Genomic DNA, 13,104 nt, shown 5'->3' with positions numbered 1-13,104 from the left:
CTTTGTACTTTTTGGCTCAGTACATAAATGGATCCACAATGGTCTGAACTGATTAATCACACATATGAATTCTCTACAGACTACTTATTTTTCTGTTTCTCACTGTTATTCTTGTTATCAGCTATGTATTGGGATATTGTGACTTGACAATAGCTTGCATTGGGTTCAAAAAGCAGGTGTAATAAATTGGCTTAATACATAAGCCAGTGAAGAGAAGTCCATTAAAAAAAGCCAGTACAGCAGATACCCAACATAAAAACTGCTAGCGAACTACCCATATATACTAATATACAAATTGGCTGAAAGGCAGCCTTTCATAGAATCATAGAATCATACAATATCAGGGTTGGAAGGGACCCCTGAAGGTCATCTAGTCCAACCCCCTGCTCGAAGCAGGACCAATTCCCAGTTAAATCATCCCAGCCAGGGCTTTGTCAAGCCTGACCTTAAAAACCTCTAAGGAAGGAGATTCTACCAACTCCCTAGGTAACGCATTCCAGTGTTTCACCACCCTCTTAGTGAAAAAGTTTTTCCTAATATCCAATCTAAACCTCCCCCACTGCAACTTGAGACCATTACTCCTCGTTCTGTCATCTGCTACCATTGAGAACAGTCTAGAGCCATCCTCTTTGGAACCCCCTTTCAGGTAGTTGAAAGCAGCTATCAAATCCCCCCTCGTTCTTCTCTTCTGCAGGCTAAACAATCCCAGCTCCCTCAGCCTCTCCTCATAAGTCATGTGTTCTAGACCCCTAATCATTTTTGTTGCCCTTCGCTGGACTCTGGGGCCCAAAACTGGACACAGTACTCCAGATGAGGCCTCACCAATGTCGAATAGAGGGGAACGATCACGTCCCTCGATCTGCTCGCTATGCCCCTACTTATACATCCCAAAATGCCATTGGCCTTCTTGGCAACAAGGGCACACTGCTGACTCATATCCAGCTTCTCGTCCACTGTCACCCTTAGGTCCTTTTCCGCAGAACTGCTGCCTAGCCATTCGGTCCCTAGTCTGTAGCTGTGCATTGGATTCTTCCATCCTAAGTGCAGGACTCTGCACTTATCCTTATTGAACCTCATCAGATTTCTTTTGGCCCAATCCTCCAATTTGTCTAGGTCCTTCTGTATCCTATCCCTCCCCTCCAGCGTATCTACCACTCCTCCCAGTTTAGTATCATCCGCAAATTTGCTGAGAGTGCAATCCACACCATCCTCCAGATCATTTATGAAGATATTGAACAAAACCGGCCCCAGGACCGACCCTTGGGGCACTCCACTTGATACCGGCTGCCAACTAGACATGGAGCCATTGATCACTACCCGTTGAGCCCGACAATCTAGCCAGCTTTCTACCCACCTTATGGTGCATTCATCCAGCCCATACTTCCTTAACTTGCTGACAAGAATACTGTGGGACACCGTGTCAAAAGCTTTGCTAAAGTCAAGAAACAATACATCAAAGGGCATGTTTGCCTCTGTTGTGTGGTACAGAAAGGAGCCAGTGTAGGAATGCATGGCCGTCTCTCCCTGTCAATCGCAGAGGAAGGCCACATCTCCTCACCATCACACATTTAGAATGGTAATCTGTAAAAGGGGAGAAATTAGATGTCTCTAGAGCTCAGGCCCTCTGGCCTGGGCCTAGCAGTTAACGGTCATCAGGGCTCAAGCCCTCAAGCAGGGCAACGAACCCAAACAGTATAAGGGCCCCTCAGGCAGGACAGAGTAGTATATAGTCCAGGAGCCAGGCCCTTCAGCAGGGCCAGGCATCAGAAGTCTAAGGCTTCAGCCCTCAGGCAAGGCAGGGCAATACAGGGTCTAGTGTCCTAGCTCTGGCAGACCATAGACTAACATTGGCCTAAGGTGGGGAGGCTGCTGTCCCAGGGGTGAGGTGGCAGGGGCATGGGGGGACCCAGACCCACCCAACTCCACCAGGAACTAGCCCAGGGTCCTAGGAGTGGCAGATTATTCCACCACTGGGTCAACAGGGAATCCACCCACAACACAGTGACCTGGATTCAGGCAGCAACACAGCTGGACTAGAGTAAGTTGTCGCTAGGTTACTTTCTACTATCCCCTCAGGGTGTACCTGGATCCTGGGAGAACCCTCTGTCTCCCCAGGATACACCACCAGTGGCAGTTCAAGCAGCTCCTCAGCATCAGGCATGTCTGGCAGCTCTGGTGAGTCCTCGGGACAGCAGAGGTCTTCCGCAGGCTCCTGCTCTAGCAGCAGGTTGGAAGCATCTATCTCCCTCAGTGGCTCCAGCCCAGCGGAGCTGCAGGGCCTGCCTTTTGTACTTCCTGTTTCTGTTCCGCCCCACTTCTTCTAGCGGGGCGAGCATGGCCTTTCTGCTTCTGCCCATCAGGTGTGTGTGTGGCCATCCCTCCCTGTCAATCTCCAAGGGAGGCCATGCCTCCTTGCTACAGCCAGATTGTGAGAAACTTGAGAAAATAGGGTCCAGGGCCACAGATAGAGGAGAGAAAGCTCTGTGGTAGCATCCCCCCACCTGCAATTGCTACGCAGGTTGAACTCTCTTTGTCAAGGGCTGTGGTCAGCTGGAGAGTGCAGGAGTCAGGAAATAGCTCCTCACCATGCAGGTTCTCCCAGGACTGTTCCAGTACTCACTTGAAGTCTGGTGCATTGACTTCAGAGGTAGCAGGACTGTGATCTCCAAGCAGCATAAGTTGGGGTGTAATTTTCTTTACTACAAGTGCTCTGAAGAGGAGGAGTTCATCCTCTGTGACACTAACGTACATTGGGATCACAGGCAAGCTAGAGGCAAGATGACAACTTTGCAAACCATTGCTGAAAATGAGGGCCTGAGGGGCATGCAGGTACCAGTAAACCCTGAACATGACACGAGACCTGTGGAATCATGAAAGACACAGTTATCAGTCCATCATAAAAAATTGTGGCTAAAACCCTTCCTCTTCAGCCCCTCTCCTAGTCTACTGTGCCAAGAGAGAATGGGGCAGGAACTCTCAAAAGATGCCCAACTTTGAAGACTAGCACTATATACTAAAGCCTGCTAGATTCTGCTTTTCTTTTGCTTAAAATAATTATAATTTTCAAACCTCAGTGCTATTGGGAGGAAGGGACTGGGGAGGATTGGTAAGGATAAAGGAGAGGATTAGGGTGAACAGGGAGGCTGGAGAGGGCCCAGGGATGGGGGGCAGGTTGGGATGGATTGAAGGGAACGCTGGGGCCCTTGGGCTCAGGGAGAGAGTGTGGGTAGACTTGGGAGAGATTGAGGATGAAGTGGGGGCTGAGGGTCCCCACGGATCCAGGGAGGGGGTGGGGGGTTTGGTAAGGACAAGGGGGTTATGGTAGATGGTGCAGCTGAGGAGGGCCCAGGGCTGGGGAGGCTGGCTGGAATGGATTGAAGGGGATGTTGGGGGGGCCTATGGCTAAGGGGGAGGGTTAGGGTGAACTGGGGGTGGGAGGTGGGCTGGAGAGGGCCCAGGGATGGGGGCAGTTTGGAATGGACTGAATGGGATGCTGGGGGACCTATGGCTGAGGGAGAGAGTGTGGGAGGACTGGGGAGGAGTTGGGGATTGAGGGGGCTGAAGAATCCCCACAGATGCAGGGAGGGATTGGGGAGGATGGGCAGGGATGAAAGAGAGGGTTAGGATGGATGAGGGGGCTGCAATTGGGGTTATACATTTTAATATCTGAAGAAATATGCCTGCTAACTCCATGAAAGCCTCAGTGATATTGGTTTAAATGTTTTGCCACCAGTGACTTGAATAACACCCTTCAACCTCTAACAACACTTCTTTCATCTGCTGCCTACAAGTAATGCAATAAGATCGCTGAAATATACATTGTTTTTGTGAATGGTGAAAAGGAGCAACTGGATGTGTAGGGTTTCTTTCCAGAAAGCTGTTGTATATACCACTAGAAGGTTTGTCCCTACCTTTTATAAACATACTTCTTACTTTGCGTTAAGCTCTCATGTCTTCTTGCCTAACATGACTGATTTCGATTCAAATATATGCATATAAGCTTTAAAAGGTTTTGAGACACTCTTCTGAGTAAGATTTGTTATTAGTGCTTTTCAAATCTGTAAAATATTCAGTCAGGGCAAATCTGCTAATTTTGCTTTTTCCCTTCCCAGTGCCTAATTCCGCTTGTAACTGCTTTGGTGGTGCTGTTCCACAGGCTTATGGAACATCACTAGGAAAACACGTCTGTTTTGTTGCTACTGTTCGACTGGCAACACCTCAGTTTATAAAGGTAAGTGCATGTAATGGAGTACATTAGTCTTAGAGGTACTATATATTCTTTCAATCGCTGTACATGCAAAATTCCAAATTTTACTAACAGAGTTGGTCAGAATACAGAGACTTCACAATCATGAATCAAAATCCAATATGTATACAACGAGTAGGGTTATTGATCTGTTGCAGGGTTGATGGAAATGGTGTTGGAAATGGTGATATATCTGTTTCTTTATACTGGGAAATGCAATCAGGGGATATCACTTGGGTGCTAGGATGCCTAGTGTAGCATTCCTTAGCTGTATTTTCCCAACACTGGGATGGAGTGAGTAGAGATGCTGAAACCATGCCCTCAGTTGGCTAGATAGGTGCATTAAAATGACCCTTCCCACTCTTCTCCCATCATGACACTAGGGAATTCAGTTTTGCGGGACAGTGCATTCAGCCCAGCACCTGCCCCTGCTGTAATTTCGTTGGCAAATGTAAGCCACTGCGTTGGCTGTCCTATCCTCTGAGGTTAAGAAATCTAATTGAGACAAATCCCCTTTGACAGCATTGGTCGCTCAGCCTCACTCCAATACTGCACAGGGATTTTTAAAGGTATTCTTGACAGATTCACAGCCCTGATTGTACAGTCGCCTCTGGAAAAGCAAGAATACTTCTCATAAACCTCAATAGTAGTATTCCTACTAATAGTACTCTGAATTTCCTTTCCTTTGTTTAGTTAAAACTCAGCATTAATGTTGCATTAACATAAACTGCCTATGACAATAGGCGGCTGTGTGTTGTAAGTGACCTGGACACGGCTCTGGGAGCCAGGAACTGCCGAATACAAATCTTTGCTCCTTAATTTACTTGCTAGGACCAGGGACAAGTCATTTAACCTTTGTTTCTCAATTTCCCACTCTACAATACTTACCTTTCTGATTTTCTGAACAAAGCGATGCCTGGCAAAGCGATGCCTGGCACACTCTCTCTCTCTGTTTGTCTGTAACATGATAACGTTTAAATGCCACATCTGATCAGTGGGAGTGGGCACAAAGGCGGAGAATGGGAGCACACAGACATGGGAGACATCCCCCACCCTGGCATGGGGTGTGTGGATTGCAAGGAAGGAGATGGGAGGGTGGACACAGGGAACTTGTGGGGTTGAATGGAAGAATGCAAGGAGGCCCTAGTGCATTCAGGGAGGTCTGCCTGGAGATGCAACAAAGTGTGCAACCCTCTATTATTATTATTATTATTATTATTATTGCCATCATCCCTCTGCGTCATGGATTTTATTTTTTCACAAAGAGGCCCCAATCCTACCTAGCATAATATGTTTACTAATTATTATTATCACTTGCTCCTATGGGGGTTGAGAGGCTTAATGAATTAGGGCCAGGTTGTTCCTGACTCTGGCATGAATGCATGTAGGAGTGGGACATGAGTACAAGGTGAAAGGAACCTACCTCTTTATGCCCCTGTACAAAGGCTGGGGAGAGTTTCAGTCCTTGCACTCAGGACACCCAAGGTAGCATGGTCCAGTGGTTAGCATGTGGGTGTGGGACTTAGGATACCCAGATGCAGTTCTCTGTTCTGCCACAGATTTCCCGTGTCACCTTGCACAAGTCATATACTCTCTCTTTTCCTTCAGCTCCTTAGCTGAAAAATGGGCATAATAGTACTTCCCTATCCCACAGGGATGCTGTGAGGATGAATGTATTAAAGGATTGCACAGTGCTCAGATACAGTGGTAATATAGGAGGCCACCTGCGTACCTCGGATTGAGCCACAGAGGTGTGCTGTTCCTTCATAGGTGGGGCCATAATCGCATGCCATCACATGGGCCAGTGGTATTGAACGTCTGCAGGAGGAGAGAGCACATATTCAAGGGTGCAACAGCAGCTAAGGGCTCCTGGAGCCAAAGTACCTGCTAAAAGCACAATGCTTCTTAGGGTGTGTCTGCACTGCAGTTAGGCACCTGTGGCTGGCCCATGCCAACTGACTCGGTCTCATGGGGATCGGGCTACGGGGCTGTTTAATTGCAGTGTAGATGTTCGGATGCAAGGTGGGAGGGTTCCAGAGCTTGGGCTGCAGCCCGAGCCTGAATGTCTACACTACTATTAAACAGCCCTTCAGGCTAAGCCCCTTAGCCCAAGTCAGCTGGCATGGGCCAGCTGCGGGTCTCTAATTGCAGTGCAGACATGCCTTCTGAGTTCCTGCCTGGGTTGTGCACTGTCCTCTACTGTGGGCTCTTACCGTGCAACAGTTGTGCTCTTGAGATCTGTAGAGTATTTTAAAAACATAACATCCTATATACTGTAAGAAATAACAATGATTATTAACTTGGCATGTATTGTAGAGTATTCTTTTCTTACTCTATGCGATAATGTTAGTATCAGTTTGTATTAACATTAGATTTCTATTCAACATTACCAGTTGACATCTGTACTTTCTATTTGATTATATTCCTCATACCTGCTGTGTTTTCCTATTTAACAAGAAGCAGATGAAGCCGAGAGATAAAGTTAACAAAGATCTTCTTCCCAATGCAGGAAATGTGCATAGTTGAAGAACCTTTAGAGGAATTCACTTCAAGACATAGTCTGGAATGGAAATTTTTATTTCTGGATCACAGGTTTGTGAGCAGAAAAACATACTTGGTTTTGTTTGTACCTGTTTACTGCTATTTTCATTAGCCAGATTCTGTCAAATAATATTATGCTTCACATCAAAATAGTTTGAAGAGCCTGGTTATCAGCACTATTATGACTAAAATTGCTACACAAGCTGATGTTTGATTTCACTGATTCTGGAGCTGGATGATTTTGTCTGCATTTATTTTTTCATCAATCTTTTTTACACAAATACTGTGTGTTTAAAAAAAAAAATTTCCTGAAAGTATTTTGATTAGCCAATCCTTACCTGTATTAAAATGTCAGTAGGCTATGAGCTCTAACCACAACAATTTCTAATTATTATACGGCTAATTGGCTAATCCAGAAATCAGAGGTAATAAATCCAGAACAGTCAGGAGGATAGATTTTTTTTGTGTGTAACCTGTGCATTTTAGAAAAATGTGCCATGAAAATATTTCTTTCCAAATTCAGCCATGTGTGCAACTCCAATTGGGCCAGTTGCTGAGGATCATGGAGGGCAGCTCTGTGCTGGTTTGACCAGTCTTGGGGCAGTCGGGCTGGCAAGGTTAGAGGTGTGAATTGGCTGCTCAGACACTCCATGTTCAGGCCCTGCAGAGGCCCACAATGAAAAGAAGCTTATTCAAGTTATCTCCCTGTCTATTCCTCCAGTCTCAGTGGTACTCTTTGCTATGCAGGAGCCATAGAGGCTGCTGTTGCCTAGAACAGTTGTGGTTCTAGTGAAGTCACTTGCCCCAGGGGAGAAACAGGGAAAGGCCTGAGAATGGGCCGGGGGGAGACGGGGGGAATGCTCCTCGAAGCAAGTTCTTGAGAGGATATTGGGCGTTCCTGGGGCGCTCAGTTCCCAGTTACCTTTTTCCTGCAAGGGAGATCTCTGTCTTACAAGTCTATGACCTCTCTGGCTGGCTGGCAACTTTGTTCAAGAGCTGCTAGCTAGCTCTGGTGTTGGGTGGGGAGAGATGTTGCTCAGCTCTTTTGCTATCTCTGGGTGTAACTCAATCAAGGAGACTCTGCCTTCCCGCAACAGGAACATCAGGGTGAGACCATGTTACTCCTGTCACCATTCCTTGGTGACACCACTGCCATATAAGGCAGTTGGATGGGGGCTGAAGTCACCAGGCAGTGCCTTGAGGGGAAAGGAATTGCTATAGAGCAGTGTCATGGTTGCTCTCCAGTGGGACCTCCCATCTCAGGATGCCCGTGCCACTCTGCAGGTGTGGAACCCAGTCGGGAAGCTGAACTACAGCTGAGCTCCCTGCCCAAAGAGCAGAGAAGTCAGGATTTGGCCCATTTATTTCAGTGGGAGTTACGTATGTGTAAGTGAGAGCAGAATTTGGCCCAACTGACACTCTGAATTTCCTATTTAACATAGAAAGAGTTGCTGTGTGTTTCATTGTTTTGATTAAATAATTTGTACTGTGCCCATATGCAGAGCACCGCCTATTATAGGATACTTGCCTTTTGAAGTGCTGGGAACTTCTGGCTATGATTATTACCACATTGATGACCTAGAACTCTTAGCAAGGTGCCATGAACACTGTAAGTATTGCATAGTGTAAGCTCACATGAATTAATTGGCATGCTTGTTCTCAGTAAAATGCAGCTTCCGTTAAGATAGGTGTAAACTTGGTGGCCCAGGTTCTTACCTCTGGCACACTGCTATAAACCTATGAACTGACTTTAGTGGACTTGTTTCAGATTGAGTGTTCTTTAGCACTTAGAAGGCCAAATCCTGCTTTTGTTATTCACACAAGTAGTGCCAATGACAAGCAGTCAGGCGGACTCATTGCATGAGTGATGCAATCAGGATTTGAGCTACATTCTGTTATTCTAGTAAACTCACACAGTCTTGGAGAAGGTCACAGCTTTGTAAACCTTCTGCAGATGGTTATCCCTGGTGTTGTTCAATATATATTTAAAATCAGGGATTATTTAAATGTACTCTATTAGGATTTTTAAAAAACACCATTTGCTAAGTGAAGAAATATAAAAATCAAGCAATCTTATTCAAATATTGCTTATAGCATTGATGGTAATTCTCAGTCTTATTACCCTGCTATGGTGTGAACGCCTGCAGTCAAAATTAGTTTTGGGATATTGACATTAAAATATAAGGCTAAATGCATTGAAGTGGGAGACCCTTGATGTTAATAAAACTAAAGCAGGGGTGAATTTGGCCCAGGAAGGTTTAAAACATTCAGGGCAAGTGTAAACTACAAAATTAAGTTGACCTAAGTTACATCAACATACAATCACCACAGTAATTAAATTGCTTTTGCGTATCCATACTACGCTCCTTGCGTCGGCTGTGTGTGCCCTCACCAGGAGCACCTGCACTGATTTAACTACCAGTGTGGGACATTGTGATACGGCTTCTGAAAGCCAGCAACAATCGATGTAATGAACGCAGTGTCTACACTGACATTTCATCAACCTAGCTACATTGACCTAAGCACTACGCCTCTCATGGAGGTGGAGTTATTAAGTTGGTGTCGTGGGCTAGTTACATTGTGGGAGCTACATTTTAGGGTAGACACTTACAGAGATAGGTTGACGTAACTAGCTGCTTTGCATCGACCTAACTCTTTAGTGTAGGCCAGGCCTCAGTCAGGTCATCTCTGAAATCTTTACTGGCTGGGGAATTCCATTCAGTTTCAAATGATTTTCATCTATGTCTCATGTTATCTCAGTGTGTAGACTTAAGGCCAAATTTTGCACTGATTTAAACTATGTCATATAAGCCAGTGGATGTGCATAGGGTAAGTCTGCACAGGATTTAGTCCACCTTCTAAGGCATTCACATGCTCTATTTCCCTGCTATGAAACTCAGACCTTTCACATACAGTTATATAGTCTTAGAAATCAATGCCAGATGCTTATTTGGCTAATTTGTGACCTGCACTTAGAACACAGAAAGAGTTACATATAAATTGTAGTTATTAATACATGGCCATAGTTAGCATTCATCATATCTGTGCTATTTATAAGCATACTTTGTATATTTAAAATTTCAGAAAGGGATGCCTGGTGACATACATGATATGTGCTTTTACCATAAATCTCAGAGAGATTTCTTACAAAACTTTTTAAAAGTTATTTTTCACATTTTAAAATTTGTTACATGCAGTCTCCGTTTTCTACTAACAGTGATGCAGTTTGGCAAGGGAAAGTCTTGTTGTTACCGGTTTCTGACCAAAGGACAGCAGTGGATCTGGCTGCAGACCCATTACTATATCACCTACCATCAGTGGAACTCCAAGCCAGAGTTCATTGTATGCACACACACCGTAGTAAGGTAGGGAAAAGACTTAGTTATATTTGTCACCATTGTAATCAAGTCAGAGTCTATGGACCTAAAAGCACAAGAACATATGGACATTTTAATGATTTCATAAAGTCTCCTTAAGAGTCTTTCACATAACAAAAATGAAGTCTGAATTCTGTAGAGAAAATAAGCTTCATTAAACAAATATGATCAGGTTAAGTCTGTCTTCATGCTCCATGTACCATATGAGTACAAAATTCATTTGTCAGCCATCAGACTCTTAAAATCAGGGGCCAGCTTATTGGTTGCATTTGGCCCCCTTTGTGCCAATCCTATGATAGAAAGGGGCCGTGAAGTATCACATTACATCTAATCACTGGAGAATTCCCTCTTGTAGGTGTAACCCATACACCTCCTGGGTGTGCTGTTCTGTCCCATCTAGTGGCACCGAGACAACTTAGGCCTTGTCTACAGTACGCAGTTATTTCAGAATTAGCCGAGTTAATTCGAAATAAAACTGATTCCGTCCACACGACCAAAGCGGTTTTTTCGATTTAAAGGGATCTTTAATCCAATTTCTGTACTGCACCTCGGCAAGTGGAGTCGCGCTAAAATCAAGATCGCAGTTCCAGGTTACAGGTACTGTGGACGCAATTGGACGTTTATTGGCCTCCAGGAGCTATCCCAGAATGCTCCCTTGTGACCGCTCTGGACAACACTCTCAACTCTGATGCACTAGCCAGGTAGGCAGTAAAAGACCCGGAAACTTTTGAATTTCATTTCCTGTTTGGTCACCATCAGCACAGTCCACCATCACATGAGACCACGCAGTCCCTGATTCGCAGAAGAGCTCCAGCATGGTCTGAACAGGAGGTACTGGATCTCATTGCATGTTGGGGAGATGAATCTGTTATGGCACAACTACGTTCCAAAAAAAGAAACGCAAATACGTACGCTAAAGTCTTCAGAGCCATGATGGAAAGAGGCAACTCCAGGGACACAGAGCAGTGTCGTACAAAAATCAAGGAGCTCAAGCAAACGTACCAAAAAGCCAGGGAGGCAAACAGGCACTCTGGGTCACAGCCCCAAACATGCCGTTTCTACTGTGAGCTGCATGCAGTTATGAGGGGTGACGCCACCACTACCCCACCACTGTCCATGGACACCTGCAAGGGGGGAGTTGCATGGAGCGAGGAGGATGAGTTATTGGAGGATGAAGAGGAGGAGGAGGACAGTGAATATGCGGCAAGTGGGGAATCCATTTTCTCCCCTAGCCAGGAACTATTCTTAACACTGGACCCAATAGCCTCCCCCCACTCCCAATGCTGGCTCCCGGACCATGACCCTGGGGAAGGCACTTCTGGTGAGTGAGAGCCTGATCAGAGCCATGCGGTGGGGGGAAACCCAGCCGCGCTGGGCTGTTCGTGTTTAGTTTAAAGGGCTCATCCCTGCTTAGAGCCTCATCGGAGCCACACGGTGTGTGTGTGCGGGGGGTGGGGGGGATGTTGTGTGAAGCAATCATCCCAGAGAGCCTGCAGGCCCTCCTTTTATATGGCAAACCCACCAGGCATTGCTTGCTATGGGAAAGGGGGCCTGGCACTTTGAAAGCATTGAAATGAATGTGGAAGAAGCAGAACCCTGCGTTCCCCTAGGGCTTACCATAGCTGCCTGAAAGCTGAATTCTGTTGCCCGGCTGCTTGTGATGGCTTACTCACACCAAAGTGGCAGGCACTTCAGTATTAGAGGCAAAATGCGACCTTGTACAGAAAGAACATGTGCTGTGTACTATATATTGCTTGTTTCACTGAGAAAGTGTCCCCTTTGTTCTCTAAAATGTATCTTTTAAAATACTACCCTCCCTTTTCCTCCTCCCGCAGGTGCAAATGTTTCAACGCGGCCCCTATCTGCTCCGTCCCAGAGGCTGGTCCAGATTAGAAGGCGGAAAAAACAAACTCGGGACGACATGTTTGCCGAGCTCATGCAGTCCTCCTGCACTGATAGGGACCAGCTGAATGCATGGAGGCAAACAATTGCAGAGTCCTGTAAAGTGTTAAATGAACACGAAGAGAGGAGGGACGCACGCGATGAGAGCAGGCAGGATGCTATGGTCAAGCTAATGGGGGAGCAAACTGACATGCTCTGTTGTATGGTGGCTCTAATGCAGGAAAGGCAGCAAGACCACAGGCTGCCACTGCAGCCCCTGTATAACTGCCCTCCCTCATCTCCAAGTTCCATAGCCTCCTCACCCAGACGCCCAAGAACCGGGGCGGGGAGGAGGGGGAGAGAAGCTACGGGGACCCACACAATCAACCTCATAGGATTGCACAAGCAGCAGAAAGCTGGAATATCTGAAATTTTGATTTGTTTTCTGGACTTGTCTTTATGTCCTCCTCCACCCCCCTCCCCCGGGCTACCTTCTGATTTCTCTCAATGTGTTGTGCAACAAATAATAAAGAACATTTTTTAAACAATTGTGACTTTATTTCCTTTCATATATATAGGGGGCTGGTAACTTCAAGAGAAACAAACACAACTGTCACACCGTACCCTGGCCAGTCATGAAACTGGCTTTCAAAGCTTCTCTGATGCTCAGTGCGCCCTGCTGCACTCTTCTAATTGCCCTGTTTTCTGGCTGTGCAAAATTGGCCGCCAGGCGAGTTGCCTCAACCTCCCACCCCGCCATAAACGTCTCCCCCTTACTCTCACAGATATTGTGGAGCACACAACAAGCAGCAATTACAAGTGGAATATTAGTTGTGCTGAGGTCTAAGCGAGTCAGTAAACTGCGCCAGTGCGCTTTCAAACGTCCAAGAACACATTCTACCACCATTCTGCACTTGCTCAGCCTATAGTTGAACTGCTCCTTACTACTGTCCAGGGTGCCTGTGTACGGCTTCATGAGCCATGGCATTAAGGGGTAGGCTGGGTCCCCGAGGATAACTATAGGCATTTCAACATCCCCAACAGTAATTTTCTGGACTG

At 46.1% G+C, this 13,104-nt stretch overlaps 2 protein-coding genes across 2 annotated transcripts in view; both read left to right on the top strand.

Annotated features, from left to right (window-relative positions):
* The window catches only part of NPAS2 (neuronal PAS domain protein 2), a 204,606-nt gene that overhangs the window by 150,678 nt on the left and 40,824 nt on the right, over window positions 1–13,104 (top strand). The window contains exons 8-11 of the mRNA XM_073352007.1: window positions 4,113–4,231; window positions 6,756–6,838; window positions 8,290–8,396; window positions 10,005–10,152. Coding sequence (XP_073208108.1) covers window positions 4,113–4,231; window positions 6,756–6,838; window positions 8,290–8,396; window positions 10,005–10,152 — 457 coding nt within the window. The remainder of the gene's footprint in view (window positions 1–4,112; window positions 4,232–6,755; window positions 6,839–8,289; window positions 8,397–10,004; window positions 10,153–13,104) is intronic.
* Window positions 10,168–12,589, top strand: LOC140907210 (uncharacterized). The gene is made up of 2 exons (XM_073332617.1): window positions 10,168–11,485; window positions 12,000–12,589. The coding sequence occupies exons 1-2, from the start codon at window positions 11,035–11,037 to the stop codon at window positions 12,587–12,589; spliced, it is 1,041 nt and encodes a 346-aa protein (XP_073188718.1). The 5' UTR covers window positions 10,168–11,034.

The sequence above is a fragment of the Lepidochelys kempii genome, chromosome 1, assembly GCF_965140265.1.
Source record: "Lepidochelys kempii isolate rLepKem1 chromosome 1, rLepKem1.hap2, whole genome shotgun sequence".
NCBI classification, from domain to species: Eukaryota; Metazoa; Chordata; order Testudines; family Cheloniidae; genus Lepidochelys; species Lepidochelys kempii.
The sequence above is the reverse complement of the archived record's forward strand: the minus strand, read 5'-3'. Positions and strand labels throughout refer to the sequence as shown.

Excerpts from the sequence above, each read along its gene's own strand:
- LOC140907210 (XM_073332617.1), top strand. The coding sequence starts at position 11,035 with ATGGCACAACTACGTTCCAAAAAAAGAAACGCAAATACGTACGCTAAA. Across the intron at positions 11,486-11,999 it reads CCCTGGGGAAGGCACTTCTG|GTGCAAATGTTTCAACGCGG; the intron begins GTGAGTGAGAGC and ends CTCCTCCCGCAG.